The 19,188-nt window shown below is 40.2% G+C and overlaps 1 protein-coding gene and 1 non-coding gene across 3 annotated transcripts; one reads left to right on the forward strand and one right to left on the reverse strand.

Moving 5' to 3' along the window:
- Positions 1–301: 301 nt before the first annotated feature.
- LOC110593308 (keratin-associated protein 4-12-like) lies at positions 302–18,579 on the reverse strand. Of its 2 annotated transcripts, XM_044921721.1 has the most exons (3): positions 18,159–18,579; positions 999–1,119; positions 302–905 (listed from the first exon to the last, which is right to left on the reverse strand). In XM_044921721.1, exons 1-3 carry the CDS (start codon positions 18,528–18,530, stop codon positions 775–777), a joined length of 624 nt encoding a protein of 207 aa, XP_044777656.1. In that variant the 5' UTR covers positions 18,531–18,579; the 3' UTR covers positions 302–774. The 2 variants fall into 2 exon arrangements, with proteins under 2 accessions (XP_044777656.1, XP_044777655.1); XM_044921720.1 differs by having other exon boundaries at positions 302–1,063; positions 18,166–18,579.
- On the forward strand, positions 14,920–15,026 carry LOC123326833. The gene has a single exon (XR_006541364.1). It is a non-coding gene; the product is annotated as a U6 spliceosomal RNA (small nuclear RNA).
- Positions 18,580–19,188: the final 609 nt, after the last annotated feature.

A 19,188-nucleotide genomic window follows, 5' to 3' on the forward strand; every position in this document is an offset into this window, starting at 1 on the left:
TATATGTTATATGTCAATTATATCTCAATAAAAAATTAAAATTTAAAAATAAGAGCTAAAGACATGAATTAAATCTGTCCCAATTTAGGATATTAAGACATATACATGTGCACATACATATGTGCTGCTTTTGTTCCAATATCTTAAATTATCTATATTTGATATAGCACTTATTCTCAAAGTGGTTTCAGCATGAGTGTTCTTCCTGTATCATCATGTAAAATATAGTTGCCTAGTTACTGAGTAAAATGATCATGAAAACAATAGAGAACAATACTGATGAATTTTTATGTGTAGAAAAGTTTATTAGAAAGCAGAGAAGCAACAAAACATAAGAAATTCACTCTTTTAGAAACTACATAACTGGACCCCCAGGTCTAAGGGTATGACTGAATCCCAGGTCAAAGGGTATCAAATCAGTACTGCACAGGGGTTACAGATAATATTCACTTTGTTAGGAAGGATAATCTAGAGCCCCTAAGTGATAAGGAAGAAAGAGAAATTTAGAGGAGTGGGCTAATTTTTTAGCTGATGGATTATAGATTAATATCCATATTTGGCACCAATATTGAAAGGAAAAGATAATAATGGAAGGAGCTTAACATGAACCAGAATGTGCTCACAGAGTTAGTGGGATGGGTTCATTGGAATCATGAGGCTCAACCTGTTGAATGAGGTCAACCAGCCTTCATATGTCCTAATGCTCAGCACGAAAGGAGGGTCTACATCTGTAGGGCAGAGGTAAACAGAGATGGTAGTCACACGGCAGGTGGCTCAGCAGCAAGAGGAGGCACAGCACATGGGATGAGGGCAGGTGGAGATGACACAGGTGGGGCGATAGCAAGTGGTGTGGCAGGAGACCTGACCACAGACTGGGCGCAGGCAGCAGGAGGGGCGGCAGCAGCAGGAGGGGCGGCAGCAGCTGGAACCACAGCAGGAGGGGCGGTAGCAGCTAGAAATGCAGCAGGAGGGGTGGCAGCAGCTGGAGCCATAGGAATTGGAGCCACAGCAGGAGGGGCGGCAGCAACTGGACACACAGCAGCTGGGGCGGCAGCAGGTGGTCCTGCAGCAGGTGGTCTGGCAGCAGCTGGGGCGGCAGCAGGTCTCCTGGCCACAGCCCTGGTCAGAGCAGACGGAGCCACAACAGGAGTTGACCATGGTGTCAGAGGGTGGAGGTTCTGGGTGGGTTTCCAGAAGAATGAGGTTCTCAAGTGTGATCTCTCCCTGCCCTCTGTCACTTTTATACCCTGCTGAGAGCTACTATGACCATGTGCAGGACCCTTCTTGTTGTTTATCCTAATAGAAAATCAGTTAGTTTTAGTAAATTAGATAATTATGTTAATCTGGTAAATATACCTATATATAGAAAAGGCTCCATTTCCTTCTCTTGTTGTACTGTGAGCTCTCTCATTTGGTTAAAACCAATTGAATCAGCTCCCATTATTTCTTCCCTTGTCTGATATGTCTTCCAAAGTAGTCCCATCCCATGGCATTGTTTCATTGGATTTCACAAGTATTAAATCTTCATTTATGTATTTAACTCCAGGATAGTATGTTGAGAATGGACTTTATGATGACTAAATCTGCTGTCAAGAGGTTAACAACAAGTCATATGAGAATGCTGGTAGGAAAATAGGATGAAAGAGCCATCTTGGCGGGGGGGGGGTGTCCCTTGTGTGCAGTGGAGAATACTGTGATTCCTTTGGATTTTATGGATGGCCAGTGAGGTATGAAGGATCCTAACAAAGTTCCTATCTGTTTTGTCTTATTGAATCTATTCAATTTGAAAGTTGTAATGCAATGATTCACTACTATTAAATAGTAAAAAACCCATTGGCATGAATAGGCCCTTTTAAAAATTATTATGGACATGTTCTTCAGAGATAGGGTATCATAAAGGAGTATTTTTTCTCCTATTTTAGTGGATGAACATACCCAATAGAATATGTATATTGAATATTTTCTTATATTCTGAGCTTTTGTCTCTCAAAAACTTATGTTTGAGGTATTTTGCTTGTTATAAATCATATCTAAGGGGTTAAGCTTTAATCTGTGTCCTGTAGGCACTTGAATAAGACAAACAAGATACATATGTAGGGGTTTGGCAAGCATGTAGAACATTGTTGATAAATAACAATTATGTATTTAAATCTGTACACTTATGAAATATGAGATAATACTAACACTATTTTTGAGTGCCTATTGTATGTCAGGAATTTTGAGTCATCTTTGTTACCTTGTTTATACTTCACAAGGGCTCTAAGAGGTGGTCACAACTTTTCTTAATTCTTCAGACATGAGGTAATTGAGGCTCAGATAGATTGAAGTCATATAGTCAATAGGGTTCTTTCTTAGAAGTTTCAAACAGGTGTGAGGAGTAATCCATGTCCTTTCTCATACTGTTTCATTTGTGTAAGTGTGCTTTCTCCCTTGTCAGTTCAGCAAACTCTTGCTCATACATAAATGTCTAGTCTGGATACCAACTCATCTCTAATGTCTTTCTTGACATCTACCACATTCAAAACGAATCCTTCTTTCCCTTTTGCTCCAAGATATCTGTGCTATAGGGTATCACACTCTATCATAATTGGTTCATATCCCCCCCAATCCTTCTATATACCCCATGAGGTCAGAGATTGGCTTATTATATAAGCCAATATAGGTATATTTACCATATAAACATGGTGCCTAGTAATTGATCTGAATGAATGATAGTTGAGTGAATGTGGAATTTATGGAAAACATAGGGCATTTACTCACCCTTTATCATACTATAGATAATCTAGATGGATGGAGAAAAGAAAAACAGACAGTGGGGATATTATTGAATGGGGGTTTATTTTTGGCCTCTGATGGAGTAAATGACTTATCCGGTTGGTATTTGTAGGATGGTAAAGAAAAATAATAGGGGTGCCTGGGTGGCTCAGTCGTTAAGCGGCTGCCTTCAGCTCAGGTCATGATCCCAGGGTCCTGGGATTGAGCCCCACATCGGGCTCCCTGCTCCGCAGGAAGCCTGCTCCTCCCTCTCCCACTCCCCCTCCCCCTGCTTGTGTTCTCTCTCTCGCTGTGTCTCTCTCTGTCAAATAAATAAATAAAATCTTTAAAAAAAAAAGAAAAATAATAATCCACTGCTAAAATGAGAATGTGAAGATATTCTTGAATTTGTGCAAAGAAAGTGGATATTGTATCATCACACAGTTGGGAGAAAGGTGTGAGAGAACATCTAGGCTTTTAAAATATTATTTGGCTGGGGGTGGGTGGAGTGACAGGAAGTAGGAAGAAAGTTTAGGTGGTGGTTGCAGGCTAGGGATGAGAGATGAATGCCTGTCTAGATTGGTGGCAATGGGAGCAGTAAGGAGGATAGTGATGCAATCGCACTTCAAAGAGAGTCAACCAGGATCACTTACAAAATGGGCAGTAGAGTTGGCAGGAGAACTCACTTAAAGAGGACGCATAATTTAATATTTTTTTCAATTGTATACACATACATTTTGCAATTAAATTCTGATAGTGAAAAGATAATCATTTGTAATAAAGAAAATATATTTTAAAATCTCACCAGAAACAAAGTAAAAAGACAAATGACTGAATGAAAAAAAAAATACTTGCAATTTATACCAAAGACAAAGAGCCAATGACCTTAATATATAAAGCATTTCTAAAATTAGACTGGAGAAGAGGAAAAACCTGATGGAAAAATAAAATGAAGATCTTTCTTCGTCATATAGAGATGCCCAGTTTCACACATAGGAATGGAAATGAAATTATACAGGATACCACTTCTCACCTGTGGGACTGTCAAAAACTCAAAATTTGACAACATTGTCTAATAGATTATGTGGAAATAGGCATGCTTATACCTTTCTTAAAAAGATTTGACAATAATTAGTGGCATTATTCTTTGACTCAGCTATCCCAATTCTATAAATTATCCAAGGTACTCAGGCAAAACTATAAAAAGATGTTATGCAAGATTATTCATGGCACTGCTATTTGTAAAAACAAAACAAGAGCTAGACACAACCTGGGTGTCCTTCAGTAGTGTAGGAGTGAATAAGCCCTGGTGCATCCCCATGATAGAGTACTATTCAGCTGTAAAAAGGAATAAGGAGTATCTTTATATGCTACTATGAAGTAATCTCCAGGATATATTGTTAAGAGATGATAAAGCAGATGGAGCAAAGTGTCTATAGTGTTCTACAATGTGTCTAAACAAATAAAGGAGGGATGTGGGTGGAGGATGGGCTAGATGGGTGAAGGGATTAAGGAAGGCACTTGTTGGGATGAGCACTGGGTGTTATATGTAAGTGATGAATCACTGAATTCTACTCCTGAAACCAATATTACACTATATGTTAACTAGAATTTAAATGAAAATTTGGAAAAAAAATAAGTGCTGATGGGTAGAAAAAAATAAGGGAACACATACAGAAAATCTATTTGCTTATATTACATGAATTTTTTTAAATAATTGAAGAACAGAGGGAAAAAAAAGGGACTTATATTTCCTGCTGAGGAGTTTAGGGACTGGATTTACCCTTCTGCCTGAAGCAGCTAAAAAAACTAGACAAAATAAATGAAACAGTGGTTTTTAGACAGTGGCTGTCGGGTCAGAACACTGGTACCTTAGGGGAAACAAATGAGGTGATCCCTAGAATTGCCTCAGTTTATTTCTTGAAGAGAGTTTCTGGGGGGTGCAGCTCTGGGAGAGAGAACCAGGTAGAGCCTGGTAATCCTTCTGACTTGAGGAGACAGAGTTGGGATGAAGGAGGCCAAGTCAGCAGCAATTCACAGGATAGAGTACCAGAAAAAAGAGAGTTGCACAGAGAACCTCAGAGATCTGCAGAAGGTCCACCTGCATCTTCAGCTGAGTACTTATGAGTGCATGTGCATGAAAAAACTAGCCAAGGGCAGAAAAAGAGCTGCACTGCCCCACCCTACCTCCATAAAAGACAAGGGAAACAATTCTTGGAGCTGACACAGGCCAGAAACAGCACATGCTCCCATGAGCCAGAGTGAATTCAGGGGTCATTGGTTAGAGTATTTAGAATAATATTGCCTCAGGAGTGGGGCAATTTTTTCCCTAGAGTAAAGGGTGCTCTGATCCCATCTCACACCGTTTTTAAGTAAGTTTTGAAAGGATCAAACTGTTAAATCAACTTAATTGCATCCCAGAGCAATCAATTAATTGGATTCCATCAAAAAAAATTTTACTTTTCAAAAGATATTATTTAGACAGTAACCTCTTTGATATCGACTGTAGCAACTTTTTTTCTAGATTTGTCTCCTGAGACAGAGGAAACAAAAGCAAAAATGAACTATTGATATTACATCAAAATAAAAAGCTTGTGCACAGTGAAGGAAATGATCAGTAAAACTAAAAAGCAACCAACTGAATGGGAGACGATATTTGCAAATGACGTGTCTAATAAAGAATTAGTATCCAGAATATATGAAGAACTTATAAAACTCAACACCCAAAAAGCGAATAAGCCGATTATAAAATGGGCAGAGGACATGAACAGACATTTCTCCAAAGATGACATATAGATGCTCATCATTATTTGCCATCAGGGAAATGCAAATCAAAATTATAATGAGATAGCACCTCACACCTGTCAGCATGGCTACAATCAACAACAGAAGAAAGAACAGGTGTTGGTGAGGCAGTGGAGAAAGGGGAAGCCTCCCATGCTATTGGTAGGAATGCAGACATGGGGGGGGTGCATCCACTGTGGAAAATGGTATGGAGTTTCCTCAAAAAGCTAAGTAGGGGCGCCTGCGTGGCTCAGTCATTAAGCGTCTTCCTTCAGCTCAGGTCATGATCCCAGGGTCCTGGGATCTAGCCCCACTTCGGGCTCCCTGCTTGGCAGGAAGCCTGCTTCTCCCTCTCCCACTCCCCCTGCTTGTGTTCCCTCTCTCACTGTGTCTCTATCAAATAAATAAAAATTCTAAAAAAAAAAAAAAAGCTAAAAGTAGAACTACCATACGATCAAGTAATCACACTGCTGGGTCTTCCCTTCCCTCCCCCAAATATCAAAACACAAATTCGAAGGGATACATGCATCCCTGTGTTTATAGCAGCATGATTTACAACAGCCCATGTACGGAAGCCCAAGTGTCCGAGTGTCCACCAACAGATGAATGGATAAAGAAAATGGGGTCTCTATCGCCAATGGAAAAGTATTCAGCCACAGAAGACAATGAAATCTTGCCATTGGCAATGACATGAATGGAGCTAGAGAGTATAATGCTAAGTGAAATCAGTCAGAGAAAGACAAATACCATATGATTTCACTCATGTGGAATTTAAGAAGCAAAACAAATGAGCAAAGGGAAAAAAAGAGAAACCAATCAAGAAACAGACTCTTAATTATAGAGAACAAACTGATGGTTACCAAAGGGTGGGCAATGGGTGAAATAGGTGAAGGGGATTAAGGAATTCACTTGTGATGAGTACAGTGTGATATATGGAATTGTTGGATCACTATTGTACACCTGAAATTAATATAACACTATTTTAACCACCTGAAATTAAAATCAAAATTTTTAAAAAGATACTGTTTAGGAAATTAAAAGGCAAGTCACACACTGGAGAAAATACTTAACACATATCTCACAAAGGATTTGTATATGGAACATATAAGGAATTCTTACCACTCAATAATAAGCAACCCAACAAAAATGGGCAAAAGATTTGAATAGACCTTCATCAAAGCAAATATACAGATGGAAAGTCAACCCATGAAAAGATGTTTAATATCATTAATCATTAGGAAAATTCACATTAAAACCCCAATGAGATAATACCATACACACTCTAGAATGGTTGACATTAACAAGATTGACCTTACGAAGTGTTGGTGATAACATGAAGCCATTGGAACTTTCATACAAGGAAGGAACATAAAATGGCACAATCACTTTGTACAACAGGCAGTTTTTATTTTAAAGAGTTAAAGACACCTACTATATGACTTAGCCTTCCACCCCAAAGTATTTCCCCAAGAGAAATAAAATCATATGAACGAAGGGGGGGAAAAAAGAGAGAAACCAAAAAACAGACTCTTAACTATAGAGAACAGGTAGTTACCAGAGAGGAGGTGGATAGGTGGATGGGCGAAATAAGTGAAGGGGATTAAGAGTACACTTACCTTGGGCGCCTGGGTGGCTTGGTCTTTGAGCGTCTGCCTTTGGCTCAGGTCATGATCCCAGCGTCCTGGGATTGAGCTCCACATCGGGCTCCCTGCTCTGTGGGAAGCCTGCTTCTCCCTCTCCCACTCCGCCTGCTTGTGTTTCCTCTCTCGCTGTGTCTTTCTGTCAAATAAATAAAATCTTAAAAAAAAAAAGTACACTTACATTGAGGAGCACTGAATAATATATGGAATTGCTGAATCACTATATTGTATACCTGAAACTACTATAACACTGTATGTTAACTACACTGGAATTAAAATTTAAAAAATAAAACTAAAATGATATGTCCATATAAAGACTTGTTCACAAATGTTCATGGAGATTTTATTTGTAATATAAAAAAATCTGGGAAACAACCCAAGTGTCTACCAACAGGTGAATAAACAAATGTCATGTCTCCATACTATGAAAGACTTCTCAGTCATAAAAAGAGGTGCACTAGGGGGCGGAGCAAGATGGCGGAGGAGTAGGAGACCTGGATTTCGTCTCCTCTCAGGAATTCAGCTGGATAGGGATCAAACCATTCTGACACCTACAAACTCAACAGGAGATCGAAGAAAAGAATAGCAACAACTCTCTGAACAGAAAAGCGACCACTTTCTGGAAGGTAGGACGTGCGGAGAAGTGAATCCGAGGCGATATCCGGGAGGATAGATGGCGGGGGAGGGGCCTCCGGCGGCCGCTTCTGGCAAGTGATAGAGCCGCGGAGCACAAAATCGGAACTTTTAAAAGTCTGCTCCGCTGAGGGACGTCACTCCAGTGGCTAAGCTGGGGGTGGAACCCTCGCGGGACAGTGTGGTCTCAGGACCCTTGGGGTCACAGAAAGACCGGGGGTGCCTGAGTGCGGCAGAGCTCCCAGGTATCGGAGCGGGGAAGCCGACTGCAGAGACGGAGCTGAGGCGTGGGCTCTCAGCTCGGGGTTGCCATAAACCGTGATCCGCAGCACAGTCGGGCCACTGCTCCTCCAGCAGGGACCCAACAAGCGGCAGATCTGGGGAGACTCACCTTCCTCCCCCGGGAGGAGCAGCGCGGGAGCGCACTGCAGGGATCTGCTGAGTTTGGAGACTCCACCCAGGGTCGGGTGCCAGAGATAGAAATGCGCGGTCACAGGCCGGGTGAGCACGGAGTGCGGCCGGAGACCGGGGAGCCAGGAGTGACTGACTGCTTTTCTCTGGGGGCGCACTGAGGAACGGGGCCCGAGTTCTCGGCTCCTTCGAGGCGGAGATTGGGAGGCCGCCATTTTCACTCTCCGCGTCCAAAGCTCTAGGGAAAGCTCACAGGGAACAAAAGCTCTGGAGAGCAATCCGAGCAGATTACTTAGCCCGGACTGGGCAAGGGCGGGGCAATTCCACCTCTGACAAAGACATTTGGAAACCACGGCAACAGGCCCCTCCCCCAGAAGATCAGCGAGAACAGCCAGCCAAGACCAAGTTTACCCATCAATGAGAACGGCAGAACTCCAGCACTAGGGGAATACTAAACATAGAATTCATGGCTTTTTTACCATGATTCTTTAGTCTTTCAAAGTTAATTTTTTTTAACTGTCTTTTTTTCTTTTTTTTGAATTTTTCTTTTTCCCTTTTTCAACCAACATCTTATCAATCCCTTTTTTAAAAAAACATTTTTATTTTTCATTTTTAGAGTCATATTCTATCCCTTCATAGTAGTTACCCATATTTTTGGCATATATATATAAGTTGTTCTCTCTTTAAAATTTTGAGATAGTTTCTTCTAACAGATCAAAATATACCCTAAATCTCTAGTATATGGTTTTTTTCTACTCCTCTGCCTGATCACATTCTCTCCCTTTTTTTTTTTTAAAATCCTCTTCTTCCTTTTTTCAAACAACTTCTTATCAATTCCTTTTATAAAATTTTTTATAATTTCCATCTTTAGTCATATTCCATCCCTTCATCATATCAACCCTTATTTTTGTACATATATAGGTTTTTCTTTCTTTAAAATTTTGGGAGTCACTTTCTTCTAACAGACCAAAATACACCCAAAATCTAGTGTGTGGCACTGATCTGTATACCAGCCTGATCATATTTGATCACATTCTGGTTTTTTGTTGTTGTTTTGTTTTGTTCTGTTTTTGTTTGTTTGTTTTTAAGATTTATTTATTTATTTATTTGAGAGAGAGAGAACACATGAGAAGGGGGAGGGTCAGAGGACAAAGCAGACTCCCTGCCGAGCAGGGAGCCTGATGCGGGACTTGATCCAGGCACTCCAGGATCATGACCTGAGCCGAAGGCAGTCGCTTAACCAACTGAGCCACCCAGGCGCCCTTTTTGTTTGTTTTTATCTTTATCTTTATCTTTTTCTTTTTTCTCTCTTTCCCTTTCTTTTCCCACTGTTTCAGGTCTTTTCTGATTTGTTTAGAGTATCTTTTCTGGGGACGTTGTTACTCTGCTAGCATTTTGTTCTCTCATTAATCTATTCTCCTCTGCACAAAATGACAAGATGGAAAAAATCACCTCAACAAAAAGAACAAGAGGTAGTACCGACTGCCAGGGACCTACTCAATATGGACATTAGTACGATGTCAGATCTAGAGTTCAGAATCATCACTTTAAAGATACTAGCTGGGCTTGAGAAAAGCATGGACGTTATTAGAGAAACCCTTTCTGGAGAAGTAAAAGAACTAAAATCTAACCAAGTTGAAATCAAAAAGGCTATTAATGAGGTGCAATCAAATATGGGGGCACTAACTGCTAGGATAAATGAGGCAGAAGAGAGAATCAGTGATATAGAAGACCAAATGATGGAAAATAAAGAAGCTGAGAAAAAGAGAGAGAAACAACTACTGGATCACAAGGGCAGAATTCGAGAGATAAGCGATACCATAAGACGAAACAACATTAGAATAATTGGGATCCCAGAAGAAGAAAGAGAGGGGCAGAAGGTATAATGGAGCAAATTATAGCAGAGAACTTCCCTAATTTGGGGAAGGAAACAGGCATCAAAATCCAGGAAGCACAGAGAACCCCTCTCAAAAATCAATAAAAAGAGGTCAACACCACAACATCTAATAGTAAAACTTACGAGTCTCAGAGACAAAGAGAAAATCCTGAAAGCAGCTCGGGAGAAGAGATATGTAACCTACAATGGTAGAAACATTAGATTGGCAACAGACCTATCCACAGAGACCTGGCAGGCCAGAAAGGACTGGCAGGATATATTCAGAGCACTAAATGAGAAAAATATGCAGCCAAGAATACTGTATCCAGCTAGGCTGTCATTGAAAATTGAAGGAGTTTGAAAACGCTTCCAGGACAAACAAAAACTAAAGGAATTTGCAAACACGAAACCAGCCCTACAGGAAATCTTGAAAGGGGTCCTCTAAGCAAAGAGAGAGCCTAAAAGCAACATAGACCAGAAAGGACACAGACAATATACAGTAACAGTCACCTTACAGGCAATACAATGGCACTAAATTCCTATCTTTCAATAGTTACCCTGAATGTAAATGGCCTAAATGCCCCAATCAAAAGTCACAGGCTATCAGATTGGATTAAAAAACAAGACCCATCGATATGCTGCCTGCAAGAGACTAATTTTAGAACCAAAGACACCCCCAGATTGAAAGTGAGGGGGTGGAAAACCATTTACCATGCTAATGGACACCAAAAGAAAGCTGGGGTGGCAATCCTTATATCAGACAAATTAGATTTTAAACCAAAGACTGTAATAAGAGATGAGGAAGGACACTATATCGTACTTAAAGGGTCTATCCAACAAGAAGATCTAACAATTGTAAATATCTATGCCCCTAACATGGGAGCAGCCAATTATATAAGGCAATTAATAACAAAAGCAAAGAAACACATCAACAACAATACAATAATAGTGGGGGACTTTAACACCCCCCTCACTGAAATGGACAGATCGTCTAAGCAAAAGATCAACAAGGAAATAAAGACTTTAAATGACACACTGGACCAAATGGACTTCACAGACATATTCAGAACATTCCATCTCAAAGCAACGGAATACACATTCTTCTCTAGTGCCCATGGAACATTCTCCAGAATAGATCACATCCTAGGTCACAAATCAGGTCTCAACCGGTACCAAAGATTGGGATCATTCTCTGCCTATTTTCAGACCACAGTGCTTTGAAAGTAGAACTCAATCACAAGAGGAAAGTCAGAAAGAACTCAAATACATGGAGGCTAAAGAGCATCCTACTGAAGAATGAATGGGTCAACCAGGAAATTAAAGAAGAATTTAAAAAATTCATGGAAACCAATGAAAATGAAAACACAATTATTCAAAATCTTTGGGATGCAGTAAAGGCAGTCCGAAGAGGAAAGTATATAACAATACAAGCCTTTCTCAAGAAACAAGAAAGGTCTCAAGTACACAACCTAACCCTACACCTAAAGGAGCTGGAGAAAGAACAGCAAATAAAGCCTAAACCCAGCAGGAGAAGAGAAATAATAAAGATCAGAGCAGAAATCAATGAAATAGAAACTAAAAGAACAGTAGAACAGATCAACGAAACTAGGAGCTGGTTCTTTGAAAGAATTAACAAGATTGATAAACCCCTGGGCAGACTTATCAAAAAGAAAAGAGAAAGTTGACCCAAATCAACAAAATCATGAATGAAAGAGGAGAGATCACAACCAACACCAAAGAAATACAAACAATTATAAGAACATATTATGAGCAACTCTATGCCAGCAAATTAGATAACCTGGAAGAAATGGATGCATTCCTAGAGATGTATCAACTACCAAAACTGAACCAGGAAGAAATAGAAAACCTGAACAGACCTATAACCACTAAGGAAATTGAAGCAGTCATCAAAAATCTCCCAACAAACAAAAGCCCAGGGCCAGATGGCTTCCCAGGGGAATTCTACCAAACACTTCAAGAAGAATTAATACCTATTCTTCTGAAACTGTTCCAAAAACTAGAAATGGAAGGAAAACTTCCAAACTCCTTTTATGAGGCCAGCATTACCTTGATCCCAAAACCAGACAAAGACCCCATCAAAAAGGAGAATTACAGACCAATATCCTTGATGAACATGGATGCAAAAATTCTCACCAAAATACTAGCCAATAGGATCCAGCAGTACATTAAAAGGATTATTCACCACGACCAAGTGGGATTTATCCCTGGAAATAAAGACTTTATTGTACCTGCAAGATTGGTTCAACATCCGCAAATCAACAACGTGATACATTAACAAAAGAAAGAACAAGAATCATATGATCCTCTCAATAGATGCAGAAAAAGCATTTGACAAAGTACAGCATCCTTTCTTGATCAAAACTCTTCAGAGTATAGGCATAGAGGGTACATACCTCAATATCATAAAAGCCATCTATGAAAAACCTACAGCAAATATCATTCTCAATGGGGAAAAACTGAGAGCTTTCTCCCTAAGGTCAGGAACACGGCAGGGATGTCCACTATCACCACTGCTATTCAACATAGTATTGGAAGTCCTAGCCACAGCAATCAGACAACAAAAAGAAATCAAAGACATCCAAATCAGCAAAGAAGAAGTCAAACTCTCACTCTTTGCAGATGATATGATACTTTCTGTGGAAAACCCAAAAGACTCCACCCCAAAACTGCTACAACTCATCCAGGAATTCAGTAAAGTGGCAGGATATAAAATCAATGCACAGAAGTCAGTGGCATTCCTATACACCAACAAGACAGAAGAAAGAGAAATTAAGGAGTCAATCCCATTTACAATGGCACCCAAAACCATAAAATACCTAGGAATAAATCTAACCAAAAAGGCAAAGGATCTGTACTCAGAAAATTATAAAATACTCATGAAAGAAATTGAGGAAGACACAAAGAAATGGAAAAACGTTCCATGCTCATGGATTGGAAGAACGAATATTGTGAAGGTTTCAGTGCTACCTGTAGCAATCTACACATTCAATGCAATCCCCATCAAAATACCATCCACTTTTTTCAAAGAAATGGAACAAATCATCCTAAAATTTGTATGGAACCAGAAAAGACCCCGCATAGCCAGAGGAATGTTGAAAAAGAAAAGCAAAGCTGGCGGCATCACAATTCCGGACTTCCAGCTCTATTACAAAGCTGTCATCATCAAGACAGTATGGTACTGGCACAAAAACAGGCACATAGATCAATGGAACAGAATAGAGAGCCCAGAAATGGACCCTCAACTCTATGGTCAACTAATCTTTGACAAAGCATGAAAGAATGTCCAATGGAAAAAAGACAATCTCTTCAACAAATGGTGTTGGGAAAATTGGATAGCCACATGCGGAAGAATGAAACTGGACCATTTCCTTACACCACACACAAAAATAGACTCCAAATGGTTGAAAGACCTCAATGTGAGACAGGAGTCCATCCAAATCCTAAAGGAGAACACAGGCAGCAACCTCTTCGACCTCAGCCGCAGCAACTTCTTCCTAGAAACATCGCCAAAGGCAAGGGAAGCAAGGGCAAAAATGAACTATTGGGACTTCATCAAGATAAAAAGCTTTTGCAAAGCAAAGGAAACAGTCCACAAAACCAAAAGACAACCGACAGAATGGGAGAAGATATTTGCAAATGACATATCAGATAAAGGGCTAGTATCCAAAATCTATAAAGAACTCATCAAACTCAACACCCAAAGAACAAAGAATCCAATCAAGAAATGGGCAGAAGACACGAACAGACATTTTTCCAAAGAAGACATCCAAGTGGCCAACAGACACATGAAGAAGTGCTCCACATCGCTCGGCATCAGGGAAATCCAAATCAAAACCTCAATGAGATACCACCTCACACCAGTCAGAATGGCTAAAATTAACAAGTCAGGAAATGACAGATGTTGGCGGGGATGCGGAGAAAGGGGAACCCTCTGACACTGTTGGTGGGAATGCAAGCTGGTGCAGCCACTCTGGAAAACAGTATGGAAGTTCCTCAAAAAGTTGAAAATAGAGCTACCATACGATCCAGCAATTGCACTACAGGGTATTTACCCCAAAGATACAAATGTAGGGATCCGAAAGGGTACGTGCACCCCGATGTTTATAGCAGCAATGTCCACAATAGCCAAACTGTGGAAAGAGCCAAGATGTCCATCGACAGATGAATGGATAAAGAAGAGGTGGTATATATATACAATGGAATATTATGCAGCCACCAAAAGGAATGAGATCTTGCCATTTGCAACGATGTGGATGGAACTGGAGGGTATTATGTTGAGTGAAATAAGTCAAACAGAGAAGGACATGTATCATATGACCTCACTGATATGAGGAATTCTTAATCTCAGGAAACAAACTGAGGGTTACTGGAGTGGGGGGTGGGTGGGAGGGATGGGGTGACTGGGTGATAGACACTGGGGAGGGTATGTGCTGTGGTGAGCGCTGTGAAGTGTGCAAGACTGTTGAATCTCAGATCTGTACCTCTGAAACAAATAATGCAATATATGTTAAGAAAACAAAAAGAAGAAGGAGGTAGCAGGAGGGGAAGAATGAAGGGGGGGAAATCGGAGGGGTAGACGAACCATGAGAGACGATGGATTCTGAAAAACAAACAGGGTTCTAGAGGGGAAGGGGGTGGGAGGATGGGTTAACCTGGTGATGGGTATTGAGGGCACGTTCTGTATGGAGCACTGGGTGTTATGCACAAACAATGAATCATGGAACACTACATCTAAAACTAATGATGTAATGTATGGGGATTAACATAAGAATAAAAAAATTAAAAAGAAAACGTGCACTAGTGTTCACTTAAGCACCACATATACTAAAGTTGGAACAATACCGAGAAGATTAGCATGGCCCTTGCACAACGATGACACACAAATTTGTGAAGCATTCCATATTCCTCAGAGGGCGCGTACACACAGGTGCACAGGAAAGAGCTGGAGACAGAGAATGGTTAAAGTAAAACATAAACTTGGAAAATACAGAAAAATAAAAAAAAAAGAACTAGTGATGCACATGACAACATGAATTTCAATATAATTATACTGAGTGAAAAGCCAGGCAAGGCAGAGTACACAATGGTAGGATTCCATTAAATTCTAGAAAATCGACACAAATTTATAGTGACAGTGGATTGGTAGTTCCCTGGGGGAGGGGATGGGAAAGAATTACAAAGGGGGTGATAGATGTTCATTACCTTTATGGTGGTGTTGATTTTATCAGTATATATCAAAACATCAAATTCTGTACTTTAAGTGCAATTTTTGTATGTCAATTGTACCTTAATAAAGCTGAGAAGAAAAGAAAAAATAATGGAAGTATCAGTCATAATTTTTTTGTTGATTCAGAGAAGGTAGAGGAGATAGAGTGGAGAAGACAGGATAACAGCTAAATTATTGGAATATACCTTGTTCTGTAGGTTTGACTTTGGACTCATGTCAATATTTTACATGGTTATAAAACAAAATTAAAAATTTTTAAATCTCAAAATCATTAAAACAACAATAATAACAAAAGAACCTAACTGTATATTTATGCATAAAAAGCAACTATTCCAAGATCAAAAATATGTAAAACAACTGAAAAACAGTCTTAAGTTTGTTTGCAGTAACTGTATTGTTGTTAGTATTGGTAATGTTATCCTGAGACTGTTGGACAAACATTATAGAATAAAGAAAATGAGTAAATACATTGTTATCACTGAGACATTTTTGGCAGAGGAGAAATGAGATTTATAAGATATATGAGGTTAAATAAAAGCCCTGTAGTTCTCACTAGAAACTCATGACATGGTTTACCACTTAAATACCTATTTTCTAGTTGTGAATGCTGAAAAAGCTAGAAGAAAGTGATTTAGTAGTAATGAACATCTGCATATTTCAAATTGTGGTCTCAAATACTGTTTCCTCCTGAAAGGAACTGGGGCTCCTCAGAGAAATGGCTGATTAGAAGTCTAGGGAAGGAAGTGTATAAACGAGTCTGCAATATCCTGTTATATGAAAAAGCAAGGAATTTTCAGAGTGCTAGATTTATGTCGAAAGGTCTTGGAGGCCAACTTGAAGTTGCTTATTTGAACATCAGTAGAGGGATATGAACTGGAATGGATTGATTTACCATCAAGTATATTGAAATCCATGAGTTCATATTAATGCAAAATTTAAAAAAACAAACTCTTTCGTCATCCTTGGGGGATGCAAACTGGTAAATAAAGGGAAAGAATCAAACATTTATTTTGCCTTTCCTGTACATAATATTTCTCTGGATTACTAAATGTTGATGAGGTGAAGTTTCTCTTTATGGAATTATGCCAGCTAATAAATAGCAGGGAGTGGAATAATAGAATTGCAATATCATGATTTTGCTATGCCTAAATGAAGTAATGGTCCTAGGAGATGATCATCAACAGCTGATAACATCAAAAAAGGGAGACAACTGGACAATATGGGCCTCCTGATGAAAAAGCACACCACTATCTCTGAAGCAGTCTTTGGGTCCTACAGATCTTTTGGGATATAGTCTCCCATTAACAGGTTCAGCCATTCTCTGGGTTAGTTGTGTATCTTAACCATAGTTATTGGTCTGTGACAAAGGGAGGTGGGAGAAGGTAGTGAGAGGGGCTTGTGTTGTCTGTTTTTAAGACTGAAGCTTCTGCATCATCTTCACGAATGGAGGTGACACTAAATGTCAGCAAAGAAATCAGATTACTTCTGCAAGCCCAGAGGGTTCAGGGAAATTTGGGGACACAAGATCTTCAAGTGCATCAATCTAGACGTCTCCATCTCATATCTCAGGGTTCCCTTCTCTACCTTGGCATGGCAGAACTACCTAGGCTGAATGAACAACCACCTCTGGAGCTCTGCTCCTCCTCTGATGAAGTCCTAGCCTTGGTCTTCAGCTTTATTTACCCTTTATGAGAGTCCATTTCTATGCTGCCAGTGAAACCTCTGACTTTTACATTTGTCCTTTAATCTCTGATTTATCACCCTCAGCCTTTCATTATGTTTTCCCAAATCATCAGTTGCTCCCAGGTACATTCAATTTCATTTTCCTTATAATTACTAGTAACTGCTTTCACGGATATATAATATGGAAAAGATGTCCCAGGGAGCATTAATTGCTTACAGGTTTTCCAAAAAAGTTTTTCTCAGATTTTTATCCATGAATTCCCAAGAATATCTGTTTTATCTAAGAACTTAAAACTGCCAGTGAAACCGAAGCTGTGACTAATGTGGGCTCTCCCTCTTTTGTAAAATTGACAAAGCCATATTGTCTGTGCTACACATGTAGGTAAAATATAGTTGTCCAGACTGTACAGAAAATCTTTTTTTTAATTTTTTATTTTTTAATTTAAATTCAATTAGTTAACATATAATGTGTTATTGGTTTCAGAGGTAGAGGTCAGTGACTCATCAGTCTTATATATTACCCAGTGACTGCATTGAAAATCGTATAGAAGAGTACCATCACACTGAATTTTCATACAAGAAAATGGTGGTTTATTTTGGCATAGAGTTTATAACATAGGAAAATTTGGGGAATAAGAATTATAAAAGAGGATCCACTGGACAATTAAGAGAGAGACTATAAAAATCTGTAATGTAGAGATACTGAAATCAAACTTCAACTCCTTGAGCTTGATGAGCTGGTGCCTCAAAATTAAGGAAAATTTGGGAGAATTGGTCAATACAACATTGTAGTTGGTGTGTTGTAAGAAAATTCACACTTGGATGAAAGGGAGAGGTCCAGAAGTAGAATTTGGACTGAGGCCAGAATGTGCTCACAGTCAGTGGGACTGTGATGGGCTCATTGGAATCATGAGATGCAACTCAGTTGAGCAACATTAACCCCACGTCCTGTGTCCTAAAGGTTGGCACAAAAAGAGTCTATATCTGAGGGGCAGAGGTAAATGGAGATGGTGGTCACAGGGCAGGGGGCTCAGCAGCAAGAGGAGGCACAGCACACGGGACGGGGGCAGGTGGAGATGACACAGGTGGGGCGATAGCAAGTGGTATGGCAGGAGACCCGGCCACAGACTGGGCGCAGGCAGCAGGAGGGGCAGCAGCAGGAGGGGCGGCAGCAGCTGGAGCCACAGCAGGAGGGGCGGCAGCAGCTAGAGATGCAGCAGCTGGGCCTGCAGCAGCTGGAGCCACAGCAGCTGGAACCACAGCAGGAGGGGTGGCAGCAGGTGGGGCGACAGCAGCTAGAAATGCAGCAGCTGGGCCTGCAGCAGCTGGAGCCACAGCAGCTGGGACCACAGCAGGAGGGGCGGCAGCAGCTGGACACGCAGCAGCTGGGGCGGCAGCAGGTGGTCCTGCAGCAGGTGGTCTGGCAGCAGCTGGGGCAGCAGCAGGTCTCCTGGCCATAGCCCTGGTCAGAGCAGACGGAGCCACAACAGGAGTCGACCATGGTGTCAGTGGAAGGAGTGGGGTTCCACAAGTGGGTATAAGTGGGTTTCCACGTGGTTTCTTGAATTTGAATGTCTCCTTTCCTCTGTCCCCTTTTATACTCTGCTGAGTAGCTGATGTTACCATGAGGAACACTCTTGTTATTCCTGCCAGGAAACAATTAGTGTTACTAAGTCAATAATTATGTTTATCAGGTTAAATATGCCAGTATCTAAGAAAAACATCATTTCCCTTTTTCTGCAGCGTGTGATTCATTGAACCACTTTCCCATTTTTTTTCTGTCTAATGTATCTTGTAAGTTGGAGCTGTCATATGATATTCTATTACCGACTTTTTCTGTGTGTCCCATTTTTGTGTATGACTCCAATGATCATATTTTATTTTAATTCTAGTATAGTTAACATACAGTGTTACATTAGTTTCTGGTGTACGATATAGTAATTCAACAGTTCTATACATCACCCAGTGCTCATCACAAGTGCACTCCTTAATCCCCATCACCTATTTCACCCAGTGATGAGTCTTTCCTCCTATTTCCTTATCAGTACTCCACCTGACAGTAGCATGCATTTTTCCACTTTGACCAGAGAGAGAGAGAGAGAGAGAGAGGATTGTCATTGTGATAACCATCCTCAAAATATGATTATGGATTTCATTTT

Source organism: Neomonachus schauinslandi, chromosome 15 (genome assembly GCF_002201575.2).
Source record: "Neomonachus schauinslandi chromosome 15, ASM220157v2, whole genome shotgun sequence".
Classification (NCBI taxonomy): Eukaryota; Metazoa; Chordata; class Mammalia; order Carnivora; family Phocidae; genus Neomonachus; species Neomonachus schauinslandi.

Excerpts from the sequence above, each read along its gene's own strand:
- LOC110593308 (XM_044921720.1), bottom strand. The coding sequence starts at position 18,530 with ATGGTCGACTCCTGTTGTGGCTCCGTCTGCTCTGACCAGGGCTATGGC. Across the intron at positions 1,064-18,165 it reads TGCTGCCCCTCCTGCTGCCT|GACCACCTGCTGCCGCCCCA; the intron begins GCGCCCAGTCTG and ends CACCTGCTGCAG.